The 25,705-nt window shown below is 28.0% G+C and overlaps 1 protein-coding gene across 12 annotated transcripts in view; it reads right to left on the bottom strand.

Annotated features, from left to right (window-relative positions):
* Positions 1-25,705, bottom strand: part of LOC123267792 (bromodomain adjacent to zinc finger domain protein 2B) — a 97,825-nt gene that overhangs the window by 41,495 nt on the left and 30,625 nt on the right. For 11 of the 12 annotated variants that reach the window (XM_044732635.1, XM_044732630.1, XM_044732638.1 and 8 more), the window contains 2 exons: positions 17,469-17,527; positions 14,110-14,265 (listed from right to left, as the gene is read on the bottom strand). In XM_044732635.1, the coding sequence (XP_044588570.1) occupies positions 14,110-14,257 (148 nt within the window). In that variant the 5' untranslated portion in view covers positions 14,258-14,265; positions 17,469-17,527. Of the gene's footprint in view, positions 1-14,109; positions 14,266-17,468; positions 17,529-19,588; positions 19,606-25,705 lie in introns of all 12 variants that reach the window. The other variant, XM_044732631.1, reaches the window with a different exon arrangement.

Here is a 25,705-nt window from a genome sequence, read left to right as displayed (position 1 = left end):
AAAATTATTGAATTAAGTAAAATTTACTTAATTTCTTAGTTTAAAATTTTTCTACTCAAATCAAGAAGATAAAATTCTTCAAAATTAATTACTTGATTCAAGTAAATTATTTTTTTCTATGTATATAAAATTGCTACATAAACCCAGCTTTAATAGGCAGATTAAAAAAAAAATTATCCAAAAACATTAATGTGAATTTTTCTATTTTTTATAAGAAAAAATTGAAAATAATTAAGTAAAGAGAATCATTTCTATAAAATTACCTAAAACAATTTACTATATGGAAATATGGTTAAGAAGGGTTTACATTTTTTCTCTCTCTCGCCCTCTATTGGACAAACAAAAGTATCTCTGTCATACTTGTACAACAAATGGAATCTTAAAACGCATTTTATGCATAAATAATAGTATATTACACACCTAGGGAAGTAAAGTAAGAAATGTCTCAGATCACATGTAATTGTTGGCCGAGGCGAAGCCGAGGTCAACAAACATGTGATCTGAGGCTTTCTTATTTACTTTCCGTGGAGTGTAAAGTGACAACTTTCGTCCCGCTGCGCTAAACTAAGTTGCCGCTTTCGCCTTCGTCGGACAAAAAATAGTATACACTCCACGGGAAGTAAGAAAGCCTCAGATCACATGTTTGTTGACCTCGGCTTCGCCTCGGCCAACAATTACATGTGATCTGAGACATTTCTTACTTTACTTCCCTAGGTGTGTAATATACTATTTTGTCCAACGAAGGCGGAAAGCGGCAACTTAGTTTAGCGCAGCGGGACGAAAGTTGCCACTTTCCGCCCGGAGGGCAAAAAATGAAAATTTTCCAAAAAAGCGCTTCGCTCTTCGATAGATAATTTAATTATCTATCGAAGAGAAAAACACGTTTGAAAATCAACTATAAATCGCTCTTAAGGGGGTATTCTGGTCTAGAAATTTGGAAAATTCGAATTTTTTTTTTTTGCATATTTCCAAAGTTTAGACCCTTAAAAATATCGCGTGCCTAATGCCAAAAGGGCGTATTACAGCAGTTAGATAGGATTCCATGCCAAAAGGGCGTATAAAATTTTTTTTTTCCATTCTTTTTAGAATTGCTCGAAACGCAAAGATCTGCAGAAAAAAATTGCACGACTCATTATGCGAAGCATCAGAGAGTGCTTTACGATCGAAAAATTTTTTTCGCCTCATTTTAGCAACTATTTTTAGTATTATAGCCTTGTTAGTTCACGGAATCAAGATATTTTGCATACTATTGTCGAGATAATTTAATGGAGATTAATTCCATACTTTCTAAAAATTGATTTACTTCAATAGAAACGGAAAAAAACATCAAAATAGATCAAAAAATTTTCCTGTCCGTCATGTATGAAACCCCGGAAACACTGTAACTTGTGAAAAAATCAATTATTTGAGTTAAATTTTTTTTTTTTAATTCTAATCGACGATTGTAGGTCACTGAATGCGAATGGTTAATTAATTCAGTGTCGTTTAATTACAATTAATAGAAGACGAAAACTACAAGACTGTATATCTATATATATCCATGTAAAATTAACATGGATGGTGATATATCTATATCCCACAAAAAACAGTTTCACTGTAAACCGCCGCGCCAAGTACACGTCCAACTATTGTTACAAACTGTAATAATTCAATTTTTACAAAAAATTATTGAATCGAAAAAAAAAAAACGAAGTACAAAAAATTTTAATTTTAAAAATAGAGACATCAGTTTGAAATATTTGTAAAAATTTAATCTTAAAGTTTTAATTTTGGGAATGGGACAGCCCAGGGTACTGTTATTTCGGTGGTTTACCAATTTATACCAAAAAAACCAAAATTTATTTCATTTTAGTTTTCAATGCTCCAAATAAAAATGTTTTTTTACTTTCGTAATAAATTTTTTTTAGTAACAAAATAATAATTTTTCCAATAAAAAAATGCCTGGGACAACGAAAAATATCCTTACAGAGAATCACCCATATAACAATTAGTATCCCACAAAAAACAGTTTCACTGTAAACCACCGCGCCAAGTACACGTCCAACTATTGTTACAAACTATAATAATTCAATTTTTACAAAAAACTATTGAATCGAAAAAAAAAAACGAAGTACAAAAAATTTTTTAGATTAAAAAAACATTAAAGACAGTAAATATTAAGGAAAAAAATTTAATGTATTTGGTGAGCATCATTCGAATACTTTCATTATCCACAGTTTTTAAAATTGATACTTGTAGTGTGAATTGTATAGCACACCAAGTACACTAAATTTTTTTCCTTAGTATTTACTGTCTTTAATGTTTTTTTAATCTAAAAAATTTTTTGTACTTCGTTTTTTTTTTTCGATTCAATAGTTTTTTGTAAAAATTGAATTATTATAGTTTGTAACAATAGTTGGACGTGTACTTGGCGCGGCGGTTTACAGTGAAACTGTTTTTTGTGGGATATATCTTTTTTTTGTAAAGAGTATATTAAGTGACATAATCAAATATTTTATAAATATTTTAAAATTCCAAATATGTACTTCTCAAGTAATTCAGCTGATTCTTTATGCATGAATTTTTGTAATAATTTAATTACAAACAAAATTACTACAATACTTTAAATGACGCGCGTGACTAACCAATGTGACATCTAAAATATAGCGGTAATGATTTTGTGGCTCCACCTACTGTCATATATTGAAATGTTAAACTAAAGACCAACTACTTATATCGGCGCTAAGTTCAGTACTTAGTATATTAACTACTTAGATGGTAGAATAACAGGGTTAAGTGGTGCCAACTTGGAAATAAGAAAATTCGCCCTAAATTTGTAAAATCTCTCGTAGAATCGAAAACAGGCGCAAGCAAAAGTTTTCAAACTGGCGATATATTAAATAATTGTTAAGATCCAATAATTTTTTGTAATATATGCATAATTGGTAAAAAGAAACTTATTAACAATGATGTCAAGTGTTAGTGTCTTAGCAATAATAAAAAAATATAGAGCTAAATATGTGAGGAGGTTATGTTGACATATGATGAGAGAATAGAGACACGTTGTCTCACGCCATATTCGCTGGGTGCGTGACCCCACCGCCACCTGACGATACAACTTACGGTGGCTTTTTTAAGAAAATTTACATGTATTAGATGCCAAATAGTTATTTAAACAATTAAATAAACTTGAAAAAAATTTGTTTTCTATGTAAAATGTGACATATTACACAGAATGTAGATTAAATTAAAAATTTTTTCTTGGGTCAGTTGAAAATAGTAAGGAAAATAAACACAATAACTAAAAAAATCAGCATGATGGCCGAGCGGGTTAAGTCATTATCCCGTTAGTTCGCTCGCTCATCATGCCGTGAGGCGAGGTTCGAGCCCCGACGGTTGTTCGAATAATTCCAACACCAACCGTCGGGGTCGCTCCGGTAACCGAACCGTACTGGCATGGGTTTTCTCTGTGGTTTCCCCATCGCCACTATTCCAACAACCGATAGAAAGGGGTGAGGAATAGGGTAAATACAGTACAGAAAGCACAAGTCGGTCCACAGCCGCAGTGATAATAATAAAGAGTTGAGTATATAAATGTGCGAAAAATAAGGTTGATTATGATGTAGTGAAAATACAGGAGTGAAAAGAGGACGTGCTGGGGTCCAAAAGCGTTGAATAAACAAGGACAGTAATAATAAAAAAAAAAACACAAGACGGTGGCGCACTCGCGGAATGCGACAGCTACCATCTACCCAGCCTTGTAAAACCAAGAACGGTATACAAGTAAAAATCGAAATAATAATAATAAAAACTAAAAAAAATCTCAAGTGAATTAGGTTAATCAGTGTTAAAATCTGTCAAGGTGTTTATTGTTAAATTAATATTAAATGAAAAATCAGTATTAATATTAAATATATAACAATCTGAAATTATATAAAAAATAACGAATAGCTCTATTTAACATAACTTTATATTTACGAATATATCTTAAATTTTTATATTCTTTATTTAATTTTGCAATCTATTACCCATAATATTATTTTTCAACCACAAACTTTAATAAAGGGTAAAAATTTAATCCTGGCTGAACATATGAGAGATGTTGAGCAGCAGCTATCCATTTTTTTCGCTGATTTAATTTCCAATTGGCAACCGGAAACTTATAAAATTTACAATCACTATTTCTACTAGTATTTTTACAATTAACTACACAACAATTTTGATGACCCATTTTATTTTATTTATTTAAATAAACTAACACACGTATTATTTTCATAGCTTTTAGTAATAAAGAGCCACCCTTAGTTCTGTATTGTCCCGCAGCGGGCGCTGACATCAGTTTTGTGTCCCCCACTATGCCTTACGCACCCAGCGAATATTGGACGTGTACTTGGCGCGAGACACTATCGTGTCTCCGGATACTGCACAAGCGCCTCTGGTGGAATAAATGTACATAATATCTATAGATATGTCACCATCCATGTTAATTTTACATGGATATATATAGATATACAGTCTTGTAGTTTTCGTTTTTTATTAATTGCAATTAAACGACACTGAATTAATTAATCATTCGCATTCAGTGACCTACAATCGTCGATTAGAATTTAAAAAAAAAAAATTTAACTCAAATAATGGATTTTTTCACAAGTTACAGTGTTTCCGGGTTTCACACATGACGGACAGGAAAATTTTTTGACCTATTTTGGTGTTCTTTTCCAATTCTATTGCAGTAAATCAATTTTTAAAAAGTATGAAAATAATCTCCATTAAATTATCTCGACAATAGTATGCAAAATATCTTGATTCCGTGAACTAACAAGGCTATAATAATAAAAATAGCCGCCAAAATGAGGCGAAAAAAATTTTTCGGTCGTAAAGCACTCTCTGATGCTTCGCATCATGAGTCGTGCAAAATATATTGATTGAAGTATGTGCACGGAAGTTGATTAATTATACAATAATTGTTGCATCATCATAAAAAGTAATTTAAAAATATTTTATCAAATTTAAACATAAATTTAGTCCTTTAAGAAGTCAATCTAAATTATTTTTTTTTATTGAGCAATTATAATTAAAAATGCTCGAGTGTTGTATATTTAGTATACTGAGCACTGCATATACACAAACACAAACACAGTGCTCAGTGAAGACCAACGGAGAATGGAATAAATGTGGAATATAAAAGGGGAATGTAAGTTCACACTGACTATACTATGCGATTATAGATCGTATGAGAAAGTATAAAGAAAAAAAAGAAAAATAGAATTCAGAAATAATAAAAATTTAAAATACGTATGAAGAAAAAAGGAGAAAAAAAAGTGAAGAAAGTCGAAGACCAAGTGATTACTCGCCACCTTTATAAATTGCATTTACGGATTTGCTCTAACGAGAATCATTTTTTTTTCTGGATACAATTTTTTCCATTTCGCAGAGGGGTAGAAAATTGTATTAGTTATATATTGTTGAACGTTGGCGCACGACCTAGTGAGTCGAAATAAAATCCAGATTTATTAATGATGTTTTAATAAAAAAATAAATTTTTAAATTAATAAATCTGATTTATATTTTACTTAAGACTATTTGAAGTTTGCGAGAGTTAGTTTTATTATAATTTTTAAAAAATCTAATTGAATTAGATGAGGAAGTCTACTTGCAAGAAATACATCTGGCAACAGCGCATCTAACAGTTGTGTGTATGTGTATGACGTCATGTAGTATTTGGTTATAACCCTCGTATTAATCCAATAGAAAGGGAACCAGAGGAAATTTAAGAAAATGGACCGCTTGTCCATCCATTAACATTTTATTTGCACTAATTTACACTGTTGTATTATGCTTTTGATTTTAAATAAAATTTATCTTTCTCTACCAAATAAAATTTATTATTGTTATTGAAAAAAATTATATGCAATATTTTATTGCATAAACCAAATAAAAAATCTTTTAATTTAAAAATCCGCGTAATTTTTCGTTCAACGTTGCCAAACTATTACTATCTATTTCTATAACTTATTTTTAATCATGCCTGACAGATAAATTACTTAATTTTTATTATTACAATCAAAATATCTCCAAATTTACATGACAGAGTACTTTTATTTTTTATTTTTATGTAGTCTTCATGAATTTAGTGATATAAACGTCAGTATTTTCTAGATTTTAATCTACAGCAGTGGTGGTTAAATAATATGAAAAATGTGTGTTTTAAAAACTGTTCCCAACTCTGTACACGTTAAATATTCAGCTTTTGTAACTTGATTCTTCCAAAACTATTCAGATCTTGCTTGAAAAATAAAATCACATGTATTTAATATTGATAACTAGGATATATTTAAAAAATCCATCTGATTTTCTCAAATTTGCTTGAATTAACGTCCAAACTCTTTCAATAGAAGTTTGATTGTAAAAAGGACCAATCTAAATCCTCATTGGGTAAAATCAATCAAACAGCCAAATAATGAATAGACATAAATTATTTAGACATTCGGAGAAAAATGTGAAGATAATATTGCAACTAAGCGATGAAGATGAACTAGATGATAGTTTATAACGTAATGTCAGAAATGCAAGTGGCCTTTTTCTTCAAATGGTTGGCTCATCATTATGAACCTGAGTTATTGATCAATACATTAAAAAAATTATCAGAATACCTTATTAAATCTCCAAATTACAAATGTATGTTTTAAAAACTATATGCAATAGAATTTTATTACATATACCAAATTAAAAATCTTTTAATTTAAAAATCCGCGTAATTTTTCGTTCAACGTTGCCAAACTATTACTATCTATTTCTATAACTTATTTTTAATCATGCCTGACAGATAAATTAGTTAATTTTTATTATTACAATTAAAATATCTCCAAATTTACATGACAGAGTACTTTTATTTTTTATTTTTATGTAGTCTTCATGAATTTAGTGATACAAACGTCAGTATTTTCTAGATTTTAATCTACAGCAGTGGTGGTTAAATAATATGAAAAATGTGTGTTTTAAAAACTGTTCCCAACTCTGTACACGTTAAATATTCAGCTTTTGTAACTTGATTCTTCCAAAACTATTCAGATCTTGCTTAGAAAATAAAATCACATGTATTTAATATTGATAACTAGGATATATTTAAAAAATGCATCTGATTTTCTCAAATTTGCTCGAATTAACGTTCAAACTCTGTCAATAGAAGTTTGATTGTAAAAAGGACAAATCTAAATCCTCATTGGGTAAAATCAATCAAACAGCCAAATAATGAATAGACATAAATTATTTAGACATTCGGAGAAAAATGTGAAGATAATATTGCAACTAAGCGATGAAGATGAACTAGATGATAGTTTATAACGTAATGTCAGAAATGCAAGTGGCCTTTTTCTTCAAATGGTTGGCTCATCATTATGAACCTGAGTTATTGATCAATACATTAAAAAAATTATCAGAATACCTTATTAAATCTCCAAATTACAAATGTATGTTTTAAAAACTATATGCAATAGAATTTTATTACATAAACCAAATAAAAAATCTTTTAATTTAAAAGTCCGCGTAATTTTTCGTTCAACGTTGCCAAACTATTACTATCTATTTCTATAACTTATTTTTAATCATGCCTGACAGATAAATTACTTAATTTTTATTATTACAATCAAAATATCGCCAAATTTACATGTCAGAGTACTTTTATTTTTTATTTTTATGTAGTCTTCATGAATTTAGTGATGCGAACGTCAGTATTTTCTAGATTTTAATCTACAGCAGTGGTGGTTAAATAATATGAAAAATGTGTGTTTTAAAAACTGTTCCCAACTCTGTACACGTTAAATATTCAGCTTTTGTAACTTGATTCTTCCAAAACTATTCAGATCTTGCTTGAAAAATAAAATCACATGTATTTAATATTGATAAATAGGATATATTTAAAAAATCCATCTGATTTTCTCAAATTTTCTTGATTTAACGTCCAAACTCTTTCAATAGAAGTTTGATTGTAAAAAGGACAAATCTAAATCCTCATTGGGTAAAATCAATCAAACAGCCAAATAATGAATAGACATAAATTATTTAGACATTCGGAGAAAAATGTGAAGATAATATTGCAACTAAGCGATGAAGATGAACTAGATGATAGTTTATAACGTAATGTCAGAAATGCAAGTGGCCTTTTTCTTCAAATGGTTGGCTCATCATTATGAACCTGAGTTATTGATCAATACATTAAAAAAATTATCAGAATACCTTATTAAATCTCCAAATTACAAATGTATGTTTTAAAAACTATATGCAATAGAATTTTATTACATAAACCAAATAAAAAATCTTTTAATTTAAAAATCCGCGTAATTTTTCGTTCAACGTTGCCAAACTATTACTATCTATTTCTATAACTTATTTTTAATCATGCCTGACAGATAAATTACTTAATTTTTATTATTACAATCAAAATATCTCCAAATTTACATGACAGAGTACTTTTATTTTTTATTTTTATGTAGTCTTCATGAATTTAGTGATACAAACGTCAGTATTTTCTAGATTTTAATCTACAGCAGTGGTGGTTAAATAATATGAAAAATGTGTGTTTTAAAAACTGTTCCCAACTCTGTACACGTTAAATATTCAGCTTTTGTAACTTGATTCTTCCAAAACTATTCAGATCTTGCTTAGAAAATAAAATCACATGTATTTAATATTGATAACTAGGATATATTTAAAAAATCCATCTGATTTTCTCAAATTTGCTCGAATTAACGTTCAAACTCTGTCAATAGAAGTTTGATTGTAAAAAGGACAAATCTAAATCCTCATTGGGTAAAATCAATCAAACAGCCAAATAATGAATAGACATAAATTATTTAGACATTCAGAGAAAAATGTGAAGATAATATTGCAACTAAGCGATGAAGATGAACTAGATGATAGTTTATAACGTAATGTCAGAAATGCAAGTGGCCTTTTTCTTCAAATGGTTGGCTCATCATTATGAATCTGAGTTATTGATCAATAATACATTGAAAAAATTATAAGATTACTTTATTGAACCTCCAAATCATAAATGTATGGTTTTAAAATGTAAAAGGACTATGAAGAGACAATACAAGGACATTTGTATAGTCTGGTACAGTACATTCGAATGTTTTCAGAGATTGAACATTGGTCTGCGATAGTGAGACACGATGGCGGCAATGCGGATCAGACGTAATGGTGAACAGAGAGTATAGAGGCTGGGGATGATGTGGAGACAAGGGGGAATGCGGCAGTCCGAGAGAAAGAGAGAAACGATGAGCTGAGGTGGCAAGCAATCAATAATATATAGAACCAATCAAAAGAAAGAGTCCGAGAGAACAGATCAGCTTACATAGGGTAGTTTTAGTTTATCTGTACAGAATTCGACAGTTTTTGTAAATATTTAGCTTGTTTAAAAATAAAGAATCAAAAAACAATTCAACGCACAAATTTTCTTTGGCTAGAAATCTGCAGTTGCTATACTGTAAAAATTTTCTATTAAATTTTACTAGGGTGCATTGCATTCCTGGATTATAACGCGATCGATAACAAATTTTATCAATTTAAATTGTACATATTTAATTTTAAAATGTTTCATAGCAAACTTATGCGCATTAGTTTTAATTAATTTATGACTAGTATAGATTGCGGAAAATTTTGAATAAAATAAATTAATAATTATTTGATATTTTTACACTGATAGAAAAAAAATCTTGATTCAAGAAACATCTTTTCTTCAAAAATTGATTTTTTTTTCAAAATTTCTAGCTGTCTTAATTCAAGAAATAAACTCTTGAGACTAAATGTAGATATATTTCATTCAAGAATTTTTGTCTCTTGGTTCAAGATAGGCGATAACATAATTCAAGATATTACTAACTTGATTTAAGAATGGCTTTTTTTTGAATCATTAATTTACTATGTGCATTTCTATAAATTTATGTAATAATATTTAATTACAGTAAATTACATTTAATTATAATATTACTACACGGAAAAAAGTAAACTGTATTATTCACTCGGTTTCCGGTTAATTTTTATAGTTTCAAACAGTAAAGCGGCCATCGGGGTAGCAAAAATATAAATATTACAGAACTTAATGTAGAAAGTATAAAAGCCACACTTTATAATTTAATATCCAAAATAAGTGATTAGTAGCTGTCACTATAGTAAATAACGACTCTTTCATCTTAAAAAATTACAGTTTCAAACAGTAAAAATTGCCATTTCAATATATAATCCATATTATAAGGAGAAGGGGGTCTCACTCTGGGAGAATTTAACATTTGAAACAGTAAAAATTATACTTTTAAAATATACATTTTACCAGTCCAAGCAAGTCAATAATTACAGTTTGATTTTTAGCGTTACGTTTAAAATTTACCATTTTACTTTGTAAATATTGACGTTGCTTGTATTAGAAATTTACTAACTTTATTTTATACTTTTTACATATCATTGCGATCATTTTTTAGGTACGAAATGATAAATATCAAAGTCTGAATTCTTAATTATTATACTTTAACATAAATTTAACATTTTAGACATTTATATAGCGAATATTACTGTTTGAAATAGTATTTTCTTCCATGTAAAGAGTAAATTGTAACGTTTAAATGGTAAATATTATAAAGTTAATAGTAAAATCACGATTTTACTGTTTGAAATGGTAATTTTTAGCAGTTGATCATTACTTATTATAAATCGACTATTATTTATTACAGTTTACTTTTTTCTGTGCACTGTTCCCAACTCTGTACACGTTAAATATTCAGCTTTTAAAACTTGATTCTTCCAAAACTATTCAGATCTTGCTCAAAAAATAAAATCACATGTATTTAATATTGATAACTAGGATATATTTAAAAAATCCATCTGATTTTCTCAAATTTGCTTGAATTAACGTCCAAACTCTTTCAATAGAAGTTTGATTGTAAAAAGGACAAATCTAAATCCTCATTGGGTAAAATCAATCAAACAGCCAAATAATGAATAGACATAAATTATTTAGACATTTGGAGAAAAACGTGAAGATAATATTGTAACTGAGCGATGAAGATGAACTAGATGATAGTTTATAAGGTAATATCAGAAATGCAAGTGGCCCTTTTCTTCAAATGGTTGGCTCATCATTATGAACCTGAGTTATTGATTAATACATTAAAAAAATTGTAAGAATACCTTATTAAATCTCCAAATTATCAATGTATGTTTTAAAAACTATATGCAATAGAATTTTATTACATAAACTAAATTAAAAATCTTTTAATTAAAAAATCCGCGTAATTTTTCGTTCAACGTTGCCAAACTATTACTACCTATTTCTATAACTTATTTTTAATCATGCCGGACATATAAATTACTTAATTTTTATTATTACAATTAAAATATCTCCAAATTTACATGACAAGGTACTTTTATTTTTTATTTTTAAGTTGTCTTCATGAATTTAGCGATATAAACGTCAGTATTTTCTAGATTTTAATCTACAGCAGTGGTGGTTAAATAATATGAAAAATGTGTGTTTTAAAAACTGTTCCCATCTCTGTACACGTTAAATATTCAGCTTTTGAAACTTGATTCTTCCAAAACTAGTCAGATCTTGCTCAAAAAATAAAATCACATGTATTTAATACACGGAAAACAGTAAACTGTAATATTCACTCGGATTCCGGTTAATTTTTATAGTTTCAAACAGTAAAGCGGACATTGGGGTGGCAAAAATATAAATATTACAGAACTTAATATAAAAAGTATAAAAGCCACAATTTATAATTTAATATCCAAAATAAGTGATTAGTAGCTGTCACTATAGTAAATAACGACTCCTTTATCTTAAAAAATTACAGTTTCAAACAATAAAAATTGCCATTTCAATATATAGTCGATATTATGAGGAGAAGGGGAACTCAGATGAAAGAGAAGGGGGTCTCACTCTGGGAGAATTTAACATTTGAAACAGTAAAAATTATACTTTTAAAATATACATTTTACCAGTCCAAGCAAGTCAATAATTACAGTTTAATTTTAAGCGTTGCGTTTAAAATTTACCATTTTACTTTGTAAATATTGACGTTGCTTGTATTAGAAATTTACTAACTTTATTTTATACTTTTTACATATCATAAGATTATTTTTTAGGTACGAAATGATAAATATCAAAGTCTGAATTCTTAATTATTATACTTTAACATTTTAGACATTTATATAGCGAATATTACTGTTTGAAATAATATTTTCTTCCATGTAAAGAGTAAATTGTAACGTTTAAATGGTAAATATTATAGTGAATAGTAAAATCACGATTTTACTGTTTGAAATGGTAATTTTTAGCAGTTGATCATTACTTATTACAAATCGACTGTTATTTATTACAGTTTACTTTTTTCCGTGTATATTTTCACAACTATGTTGAATCGAAAATTTATAAAAAAATTTTTTTATTTACTTCAATAATACATTGAATAAATAAATTATTATTTAAACCAAAAATTTAGAGTTTTTTAAACGATAATGTTATTTTGGTTGAAAAACTTAAGGAGGTCCTTTCGCCGCTAATGTAAAATAAAAAATATTAGATTATGAGTAAATTTAATTTTTTTCTAATAGTTAAGGTCCTTATTTATCTTATAGTGAGGTTTAAATTATACTTTACCGGACAAATTTTTGAAAAAATAAAATTTTTAAATGTTAGTATTTGTTCAGAGTCTTACGAGAAAATCAGACGTTTGCAGTATTTCTCGAATTATACTATCAGTCATGGATTAGATGAAGTAAAAAAAATTAGATTTTCGAAATATTCAGGTTTCTTTTTTGCAATAAAATATATCAGTTACCGAGATATTTATTGAGAAATTAATATTTAAAAATCACAAAAAATTCTCAAGTTACCTACAATAAAATGGAGTCAAAAGATTTGGCAACGTTGCGTAGCGCGCGAGCTTCAGACCATTCAATAAATTCAAACTAAACTTTAACGCGCTTATGTTTTTCATGCATACTTATTAGTTAATTTATTGTTAACAAATTTTCATAATTGATAATTGAAAAATAAAACAATAATTAAAAAATACTAGCATTCCTGCCATGAGACATTAGAATGTTATGGTTTTGTGACTAAACATTTTTAATTAATTTATTTATTTACACTGACTGCAAAAAGTTAAACACGGTTAAGGTTATATTGTGCAAATAAAAATGTAAACAACCGAAATAAAGCGTTGCCAAATCACGGACAGGTTACTAACAGCTGATTTACAACAGTCAAATTAATTTTTGTATTTAGCTATTTTTTTTTTTTAATTTTCAAAATTTCAACGATTAATGCCTCATATACTATTTATTTTTTAATTTTAGGAATTTTTATGGGTTTTGTATTTTAATTTATTGAAAATTTACTACTACAGTTGTTATGACTCAACTGGAGCGAAAGGACTTCCTTAAATGTATCGATTGAAGATACTATAGTTTTGAGTAAAGATACAAGACTTATCCAACGGAGACATACATTTCTTAAGCCAAGAAAATCTAAACCAAGACAAGAAATTCTTGAAGCAAAATAATCATTTTCCTTCCAAAATAAATTCTCTGATCAAGAAAATATCTCTTGAGTCAACATAAATTTTCTATCAGTGTACACGGAAAAGTTACAGTTTGTTTGTAATTATTACAAATTTTATAAGAATTATTACATTGTAGAATGTAATAATTTTATTTTAATGTAATAATTACAATCTAAAACTGTAATTTTTCTAGTTTTCTTCACGATGGGCCATATTTACATTATATATTATAATTTTTCCGTATAATTATATTACACAGTTTGGGTACTGTTGAAGTAAATTATTATGACAATATTAATTATTAATAATTTAATAATGGAAAATTTAATGAAATAAATTTATAGAACCAGCAAACTATTTAAAACTTGATTTAAAAAATTGAGTATCATAAAAAATCAATTATAGGCATAAATTTAGGTCAAGACTTTGTCAATGATATTAAATTTAAGAATTGTCTTTTAAAATAAAAATATGCCAAGAAAATTTTCCTTATTTTCTTAATTTTAAAAATTTTTATAGATGTAATGCAAGCTTTATTTATTAAAAAAAAAAAAAAAACACTTACCGCCAAAAAGGGCACTAGGATCTAGAAGTGGATTCGCCTGATCTGCATGCAGCTTATCAGACACAGAATTAGTTCCTGTACCTGTCGTTGCAGTTGCAGTAGTATCTCCACCTCCGCCTCCGCCCGATGCAGAGTTCTCCTTCTCCATACCAATTTCTGGAAATAAATTTGATAGTTAAATTTTGTTAAAACTGGATAAAATACTATTTTTAGATATTCAACAGCTTATACATTAAAAACTGACTATTTTTGCGATAATAACGTACTTATGATGTAATATGAACGTAATAAGTATCAATTTTGTTGGAAATAAACGTAAAAAATGAGTTTAAGTCAAAATATTGAAGAATTTTTCAAAAAGCGTTACATATTTTACAAATAAGATGTTTTTATTTTTATGATAGCTCAAAACTGAATAAAATTGTAGAAATTTGGATTGCATGCATTCCTTAGCTTCTAGCCACTCTATCTCGGTTAATTTTGATTTTAGCGAAAAAATGAATATGTTTTATGTAAAATTTGATGCTTTACAGCTTTCACAAAAGGTTATTTTAACTTCCCGCTAAGAAAATCGAAGATTTTCAAAAATCGGGAAGTTATTGTTTTCACCCCGATTTGCAAAAATCGAGTTTTTATCAGATCTCGACGTTTGAGGGTCACAGGAAGCTTCCCTGACTATCCCCGCGAGGTTGTCACTATGTCTGTATGTATATGTGTGTGTGTGTGTGACTATGTGACTCGCTTATAACTTTTGAACGACTGAACCGATCGGAACTTACTAAACGGCGTTCTAAAGAGTTCCCTCAAACTTAGATTTCCTGAGAATTTGAACCGATTCGGACCGATAGATTTTGAGAAATTTTGAAAAATCTCAAAAAAAATAAGAAAAAAATCATTTTTGAAAGTGGTTTTTTTGGAATATCTTTTAAACGGCTCTATCGATCAACTTCAAAAACTAATCCGCCCTTAAGCTTGAAAAACCACGCCGATCGTCGCTAATCCGGTCAAAATCGGTTGATTCGTTCGAGAGATATCGTGAACGAAAGAAAACCGAAAAAAGTGTTTTTTTGACATAACTTCGTCATTTCTTCTCGGATCGTTTTTGATGATGTAGAATAATTTCAGAACTTAAAAAACCGCGTCGATCGCCGCCAAAAACGTGGAAATCGGTTGATTGGTTCGAGAGATATCCTCGATAAAATATTTGGAAACAAGTGTTTTTTTAACATAACTCCGACATTTTTTGGAATAACTTTTAAACGGCTGCACTGATCGATTTCAAAAACTAATCAGCTATTAGCATGAAAAAATTACGTCGATCACCGTCAAGCCGGTCAAAATTGGTCAATTCGTTCAAGAAATATCATGAACGAGAGAAAACCAAAAAAAGTGTTTTTTTGGAATTACTCCAAATTTCCTAGTTTTATCAATTCAAACTTGAAGATTCTTCATGAAACTAAAAAAATTGCGTCAAATACTGCCAACCGCGTGAAAATCGGTTGATTCATTTAAAAGTTAGTGCGGTTTGGAAATTTTAAAAATATTGTTCTATGATACGTCTATCAGACTTTTAAGCTCGAAGAGCTCAAAATAACACATAAATTGTATTTTTGAGCTCGAAGAGTTTTATGCACCTACGTATGAAATTAGCGGGAAGTTGCACGGGTGGCCTTCAGGGTCTACCGTTTTTCTAATTTTTTACAAATGAAATTAAAAAAAAAACTTTCTTGTAAAATTTTTTTCAATAAAAAAAATTCTAAAAATTTTTAGATGTCGGCTAACTTGATTGTCATTATTAATTTCAGTATAATTAATAATTCCAAAAGAAGTGCCCATTTTACCCCAAACGTTCGATATGTCCACTTTTACAACTTTCCTAACCGAAAACTAAAAATCATTGCTTTGAGTATATTCAAACATACCCGAGTAAAAATGAAATTATTATTTTTTACGGAAAAATAATAAATTTCGTTCGACCGCCGCACCACCGCCGCACGACCGCCGTTTGGCGGACTATTACGCCGCACGCTAAAAATTTACTCCCCCTAGCATCGCCGCACTACCACTGCACCACCACCGCACCAATGCTAAATCATACCTACAATTTCACAAAAAATGGTATCATAATTAATTTATCACGCAATAATTAATTAATAAATAATGCGACTAGAAATCTTTATGTAAGACCTATTGATCAACCTCCTTTTAATCGAATGCCTAATATTAAAAAAAAAAAATTTTTTTAATTAGACCAAAGCACCGCGAAATTATTGATTTTTTTAGTCGTATTGTTGATGTAGATTTTTAATTTCGTCCTCGGGTTGCACAGAAGCGGTACGCTTATTGAAATACTCTGAAAGAATTTTAAAAATTGAACTGTGATGGGATTCGAATCTGGATCGTCTGCATGGAAGTCTCGAACATTGCCAACTGCACTGCAAGCCATACTTAACTTAAAAAATTTAGTTAAGCTATTTGAATGATCAACTAATATATTATTTCAATGTATATACCATCAAACAGTGGTATGGTGCGGCGGTGGTGCAGCGGTGGTGCGGCGGTCGAACGAAATTTATTATTTTTTCGTAAAAATTAATAATTTTATTTTTACCCGGGCGCGTCACAGCTGTGGTGCGGCGGTGGTGCGGCGAATAGAAATTTATTTACTTGTCACGGCGCTGGTGCGGCGGTAGTGCGGCGAATAGATAAATTCTTTATTTGTCACGGCGGTGGTGCGGCGGTGATACGGCACTTCTAAAATAACCAAAATTGTCACGGCTGTAGTGCAGCGGTGGTGCGGCGCTTAAAAAGCCGTGCAGCGGTGTTGCGGCGGAATTCTGTTTTTACTCGGGTACCATTCATTTATAGTTAACAAATCTGATTTGGTTGAAATATACGATTGTTAGCACCAAAGAAATATTTATTAACTATAAACAAATCTGGATTTCATTCAAATATACTACAACTTTGTCTCAAATAAATAAATTTATTTGTATCAAATAAATATTTCTGGTGATATTTAAACAAGAGATTTATTTATAGTTAACGAGCCTCATTTCATTTAAATGAATTGTTTTCTGAGTGTAGAAAAGAAAATTTTCACAATTCGTTTATAGATCTTTTAAAGTAAATTATACAAAAAATTCAATTATTTATCTCATAATTTGTATTTAAAGTCTTATTTTTTTGAACTAATATTGATATTTAACTAATGTATATTAATTTAAAGTTCACATCAGCAATATTATATATTAGCAATAATAATAATCATAATAATGTAAATAGCCAATCGGGGTTTGTGTATTAAATAAATAAATATTTTTAGAGAGTAGATTGCACTTAAATAAACTATTACTTACAGTTAGTTGTTCGTTCGTGAGTCATTATGAATACCGGCGCCACAGGAACCCATTTTTACCTGTAACAAAAAATTTATTTTTCTTTTTAGTTTGTAAAACTCTGGATTTAAATAGATAAGATAAAAGCCCCAATTATTGACGGGGGTCTAAATATTGACACCCTAAATTATTTTTAAATATATTAAATTATCTGTAATAAGAATAACGATCAAATAAATTTTTATTAGATTCTAATTAATTAAAAAATTGAAAAAAATCACATTCAGTTCAAAATATTAAATATTAATTATTAAAAAAAAATAAAGTTAGCACCAGTTTATCAAATCAGCTTACGAGCGTCTATTTTCTTAACAACTTTGGTTAGAAAAGCATTTTTTAACTGCCGAGTTTAAATTAATTTTTCATGTAATTATATGATCTATTTTTTTTTTTTAATTAACAATATATGAAATATTTATAAAATTAAATAATCGAAATTAATTGTATGCTTTACGATATTTAAATAATGGGAGTCAATAACTAGTTCATAATTTTTATGGTGAATCCCATATTGACAGCCAGTCGACAGCGCTATGACGCCTTTTTTTTTAAGTATAAAATACGTTATATATGCGATTATATTCAAGGCTTTTAACTGTCAAATAACTCGGCGTGTTTTAGTGTTAAATAAGTTTTTAAATAAATTGTTATATTTTTCATAATAATTATTCATTCATAGAAATTATTATTAATTAACTTTAATAATATTGATTACTTTATCCAAACAAAAACAGTTTCACTGTAAAAAAATCACGCCAAGTCCACGTTCATAAGACTATTAAGAAAAAAAATTTTTATTTCTTTACAAAAAGATATAAAATAAAAAATTAAAAAATCCAAGTAACCGATATGGTTGTATATGATTTTTGGACATTAAAAAAAATTTTGTTGTAAATTTAAAAATTAAAAGAAACAATTTTGGAACGTATTTAGTGTGCGTGGTTACGAAATATTTCACTTTTTATGAAATTCCTAAAATCTATCTATTAGGACTTTTAAAAAAAATTGAAGTACACAATGACGCACACCAAGTACACGGAAAGAAAATTGAAGGAGTTTTTACTATTTTACTATTGTAATTTTTACTAAATAAAATAGTAACAGTGGACTATACTTCTCATTTAGTAATTTTTACGATCTACTATTGTAAATTTTATCCAACAAATAAGACTAGCAAGAGTCGTAAAAAGTCGAATACTATAGAGCAAATTAAACAATATGTGTTTGTGAACTTTACAATTCAACTATTGTAAAAATTTATAGTTGGTTTTTTTTAAAGAAATATTAAGGAGGGAGAGAGATAGAAGGTTGGACTAATTGGTACCTGTACAGTAATCGAAAAAGAAAGCGACATATTCGTGGTATCTGGGAATCGAACCCAGAACTCTGTGTTGGTAGCCAGAGACTGTCCCTCTACGCTATCCGAGATGAACTAAGAAGCATATCCTTTAACATTTACATAAACTCGAAGTCTAGCGCTGTGCACGGCCACCACTCAAACTAATTGAGAAACATTCCAATTCAACTATTGTAAAATTTGCTATAGTTCTATTGAAAAGATACAGAGGCAGCACTGGAAATTTTCATCTCTTACTTTTTACAATAGTAATATCGTATTTTATCATGAATAAATAGTATTTTTTCTTCTAAAATATTTGACAATTAATAGTAATAAAAGTATAGTCCAGCTTTACAATAGTTGTATCGTAAATTTTCCCAGAAATTTTTTCCCGTGTACGTTCCAAAATTGTTTCTTTTAATTTTTAAATTTAAAACAAAATTTTTTTTAATGTCCAAAAATCATATACAACCATATCGGTTACTTGGATTTTTTAATTTTTTATTTTATATCTTTTTGTAAAGAAATAAAAATTTTTTTTCTTAATAGTCTTATGAACGTGGACTTGGCGCGATTTTTTTACAGTGAAACTGTTTTTGTATGGATTTCAGTATTTTTTGTAATTATAATAAAAATTGACAATTTTAATTTAATACATTTCCGGTGGCAAACTATCCCCTTTAAGCTATAGTTCATGTAAAAGTTATTCTTGCGCCGCCTGGCGTGTGTAATTGCAAGCTGTCAAATATCTTTTTTTCACTGTAGTTTCCCATCTATTATAAGATTAGCATGCATCCTTATATTATTTAGTCTCTGGCCGTCCGCTTTTTACATAAGAAAAAAGTTAAAATCTAAAAATCTGGGTCGCTATAGTTTGTGCTGATTATTTTTAATAATTTTAAATAGAAATTATAAAGATAATTGATAATAATCAAGTAATACGCGTAATAAAAAGCATGAACTACTATTATAAAATATCATATGAAAAAAAAATCAAAATAAATTTGAAAAAAAATTTGTAACCTCAAAAAACCGTTCTGCTTACGGTATATACACACTCGGTAGTCTGGCTTGAGAACGGAACTTGGCGCCAGACTCTATCGAGTCTCTTGATATCAAGTTTTTGATAAATAACAATATAACCAAATGATTCGACGCATGTGCAGTAGGGGCGTCAATAATTGGGGTTACGGTACGTCAATAATTAGATCAATCAGTTTTTTAACCCGTCAATAATTGGTGTATCCAGATCATATATTTAATTATTTAAAATTAATTAGTAAATATCACTGATTATCATTTAAAAAAAAGAAATTGATTAGTTAAAACATTACTGAAGACATTACCACAAACAAAATTCATCGATATTTATATTTGATTGCTTAAAAAAAATGAAATCATAACTTTGTCTCTTATAGCGTCAATAATTGGGGCTTTTACCTTATAATACTAATAATTTGAAAAGTTCCTTAAAAAAAATAGAAACATTTCATTCACAAATAAGATGAGATAAATCATGAAAATTGATATAATTATTGTAATTAATATATAAAGTGAGTGATAAATAAATAAATAAATTGAAGCAGATGGTACTGATCAATTCTCATTGGGTGATACAACTAATGCACACATGTAACGCTTCCATTTGCGAACCAGATATGTCCGTGGTAACATCCGCTGCGGTTAACCGCAAATCCTTACCTTAAATAATAACTTTTAAATAGCTACGAGTAAAGTTTTATGACTACTTAGAAAATTATTATTTATCTATGTTTATTCAACAGAGATTAGAAGTTAATCGAGTATTATTTTATTGACTCTCATCAAAATTTATTGAGCTTCAGGAAGTTATAATTCAGAATATATAGAGCATGAAGGCGGTTTTTGCCTTTTTAAAATTAATGGTTTAAATTTTGATATTACGGCAAAAATAATGGTCTTAGAAAGAAATGATAGAAAATTTAATTTTCTAAAAAAAATGTCTTTTATGATTTTTTTATGCAACGACCAATATATTCGCCGTAATATTAAAAATTTGACACTATTAATTATCAATTGTTATTATGAAATGAAGACAAAAATCTTGCATATACAAGATATGTATAATAAATGTTAAAAAGTATTATCTAAGTTGATAAACATGTTTGCCAGTCCTTTATTAGGTTCATAGCAAATTATTAGTGGTCGATTCTAACGACCTATTGATTAACTGTCTTTTGTATAATGTGATTAGTAATTAGTGTAACTAAGTACCAGACCGATCAGAATTTAAACTTAATTGAAAGATTTCCTTTATTTAACACTTAATTATTCATTTCCTTGTCGTTGATGGCCATAATAAAATATCTTAATGACACACTAAGCTAGCCTAAAATTAAATAGAAAGAAAATTTCCTATTTTTATCTGCAAGTAAAGATAATAAATTTTATAAGGTATTAGGACGCATGCTCTCAGTAATGCCGTTTGGGTGTATGTATTTTAGTGTGAAAATCAATATGGTAACTTATTATTCCACGTGAACATGGACAAATGATCATTGTAGCAGATTATTGAATTTTAGGGGGCAATTTATGACAGGAATATATTATGCGTGAGTTGCACATTTCATTGACATTATTATTGTTAATAATTAAATTTAGGTAGTCTATTTTACTTTATTGAAAGATGAAGTGTGTCACTTTAAGAAAAATTAATTAAATAAAGTATTTTATCAATTTGTAAATAAGGCTAAGATTTTTGCAGTTTTGAAATAAATGGTTTAAATTTTTGATATTGCGGCGGTAATATTGGTGGTGTATTAAAGATAAGCTCATCGCGATGTTACACTCATCAAGAGCTTTCATTTAAGTACCCACATACATTTTTGATATATTTTTCATATATACATATATATAATATATATTTTTAAGATATAAGCTCATCCTGATGTTATACTCATCAAAAGCTTTCATTTGAGTACCCACATGCATTCTTGATATATTTTTCATATATACATATATATAATATATATAAATATATGAAATATATGAAAAATTGATGTGGGTACTCAAATGAAAGGTCTCGATGAGTGTAATGTCGGGATGAGCTTATATTTAAAAAAATGTCAATAGTGTACAAGATATTTGTTAAATTGTACTGTACTTTCTTAACTATTGACATTGTTGAAGATATAAGCTCATACCGATGTTACACTTATCAAGAGCTTTCATTTGAATACCCACATGCATTGTTGATATATTTTTCATATATACATATATATAGAAATATATGAAAAATTAATGTGGGTACTCAAATGAAAGGTCTCGATGAGTGTAATATCAGGATGAGTTTATATCTTTAAAAATGTCAATAGTTCACAAAATACAAGATAATTTTCTAATTATGTTAAATTACACTGTACTATCTTAACTATTAACATTTTTAAAGATATAAACTCATCCTGATGTTACACTCATCAAGAGCTTTCATTTAAATACCTACATGCACTTTTGATATATTTTTCATATATACATATATATGATATATATATAAATATATGAAAAATTGATGTGGGTACTCAAATGAAAGGTCTCGATGAGTGTAATGTCGGGATGAGCTTATATTTAAAAAAATGTCAATAGTGTACAAGATATTTGTTAAATTGTACTGTACTTTCTTAACTATTGACATTTTTAAAGATATAAGCTCATACCGATGTTACACTTATCAAGAGCTTTCATTTGAATACCCACATGCATTGTTGATATATTTTTCATATATACATATATATAGAAATATAAGAAAAATTAATGTGGGTACTCAAATGAAAGGTATCGATGAGTGTAATATCAGGATGAGTTTATATCTTTAAAAATGTCAATAGTTCACAAAATACAAGATAATTTCCTAATTATGTTAAATTACACTGTACTATCTTAACTATTAACATTTTTAAAGATATAAACTCATCCTGATGTTACACTCATCAAGAGCTTTTATTTGAATACCTACATGCACTTTTGATATATTTTTCATATATTTATATATATGATATATATATAAATATATGAAAAATTGATGTGGGTACTCAAATGAAAGGTCTCGATGAGTGTAATGTCGGGATGAGCTTATATTTAAAAAAATGTCAATAGTGTACAAGATATTTGTTAAATTATACTGTACTTTCTTAACTATTGACATTTTTAAAGATATAAGCTCATACCGATGTTACACTTATCAAGAGCTTTCATTTGAATACCTACATGCATTTTTGATATATTTTACATATATGGTATTTGTGAAATATATAAATATATAAAATATATGAAAAATTGATGTGGGTACTCAAATGAAAGGTCTCAAAGAGTGTAATATCAGGATGAGTTTATATCTTTAAAAATGTCAATAGTTCACAAGATACAAGGTAATTTCCTAATTATGTTAAATTACACTGTACTATCTTAACTATTAAAATTTTTAAAGATATAAACTCATCCTGATGTTACACTCATCAAGAGCTTTCATTTGAATACCTACATGCATTTTTCATATATTTATATATATAATATATATAAATATATAAAATATATGAAAAATTGATGTGGGTACTCAAATGAAAGGTCTTGATCAGTATAACATCGGGATGAGCTTATATCTTTAAAAATGTCACTAGTTCACGAGATACAAGGTAATGTCTTAATTATGTATTCACCAAAATAAAATATAGCAAAATTTTATGTAAATTCCAAGATAAGTTCCTTTGCAATAGGTAGATTTCTAAATAAATCTAACTAAAATACTAGAAATGAACTTAATAAATAAGTAAAGAATATTTAACTTTTTGGTATTAAAATAATATTGTTTAAAAAGGAAATATCTTGGAATATTCGATACTATACTTGCATTAAATGTATAAAAGCGATGAGTTTTTTTATATTTAAGCCCGTTTACATTAGTGCGTTTGGTATATTGCTTTTACCAAACTCGTTCGGCTGGTGACTTGTTCTCATCCGTTCCACCACCATCAGCGTTTTCTTTTCAAACTTGACTTGAATGCGTGCCACGAAATAACGTGCCTCAGAAAGAGCGTGCACCCGATGAATATTTCTTATTTCTTATATATCACTACTACTTCTTACTCATATACTCAAATATACACACTAGTGTCCTCTATCTCTTCAGACTCTTTAAAGTTACACGATGTGGATGCATTCGTTATTAGGTAGTAAACTCTAGGGAATTTGCTATACTTTTACAAGTTATACGTTTTGTATTAATTTTTTAATTACGCCCTACCGTAATTCAATTTTAATTGATAATTATGTTGCTCAATACTACAATATAGTTTTACGTTGATAGGTATCTGTATTAATGTATTTTTTTTCTTTGAAAGTTAGATAGAATATTAGAGAAAAAATAAATTAATTGGGAGAAATTAATCATTAAATCTACAGAGCCGAAATTTTTAAATGGATTTTGTCAAATTTTAAATATTTTACAAAATTAAAGTTGTTCAGAATTTAATTTTCTAAAAAAAAATCTTTTATGATTTTTTTTCACCGTAATTACAAAAATAAGATTCATCTATATTATGAAGAGAATAAGCAAAATTTTATGGCCAGTGTATTTAGATGATAAAATGAGTTTTTATGGTTAAATTTGGTATCGTTGCAAAGATCTTGACTAGAATTTGTGCCTTTTCAAGGTTTCATATCATTCTCACCAATAGTCAATTTTTGATGATAAGTATTTAGGCTGCAATTCGAAAATGTTCGATCTCTGGCTACATAATTAAAAAATTACCTTGTATCTTGTAAACTAATGACAATTTTTAAAATATAAGCTCACCCCGACATTACACTCATCAAGACCTTTCATTAGAGTACCCACATAAATTTTTCATATATTTTTTATATCTATATATATATATATATATATATATATATATATATATATATATGTATGTATATATGTATATATGAAAAATATATGAAAATGCATGTGGGTACTCAAATGAAAGCTCTTGATGAATGTAACATCGAGATGAGTTTACATCTTTAAAAATATCAATAATTAATTTAAGAAATGACCTTGTATTTTGTAAACTATAGACATTTTTAAAAATATAAGCTCATCCCGACATTACACTCATCAAGACCTTTCATTTGAGTACCCACATGCATTTTCATATATATATATATATATATATATATATATATATATATATATATATATATATATATATATATATATATATATATATATATATAGATAGATAGATAGATAAATAAGTTTTATTTGATCTTGGAGTCAAGACTCCCTCAAGACCATCAATTTTACATAATTTTAACATTTAGTGTACATTAAATACAGTGCTTAAAGTGGGGAAAAATATATATATATATTTTTTATATATATATATATATAGATATAAAAAATATATGAAAATGCATGTGGGTACTCAAAAGAAAGCTCTTGATGAATATAACATCGGGATGAGTTTATATCTTTAAAAATGGCAATAGTTAGAAAAGTACAGTACAATTTAACAGATATCTTGTAAATTGTTGACATTTTTTTAAATATAAGCTCACTCCCACATTATACTTTTTGAGACCTTTCATTTGAGTACCCACATCAATTTTTCATATATTTTATATATTTATATATATTATATATATGTATATATGAAAAATATATCAAAAATGCATGTGGGTACTCAAATGAAAGCTCTTGATGAGTGTATCATCGAGATGAGTTTACATCTTTAAAAATATCAATAATTAAGAAATGACCTTGTATTTTGTAAACTATATACATTTTTAAAATTTAAGCTCATCCCGACATTACACTCATCAAGACCTTTCATTTGAGTACCCA

Source organism: Cotesia glomerata, linkage group LG6 (assembly GCF_020080835.1).
Source record: "Cotesia glomerata isolate CgM1 linkage group LG6, MPM_Cglom_v2.3, whole genome shotgun sequence".
In the NCBI taxonomy this organism is placed as follows: Eukaryota; Metazoa; Arthropoda; class Insecta; order Hymenoptera; family Braconidae; genus Cotesia; species Cotesia glomerata.
Note: the sequence above shows the minus strand (reverse complement) of the source record. Positions and strands in the feature narration are given on the sequence as shown.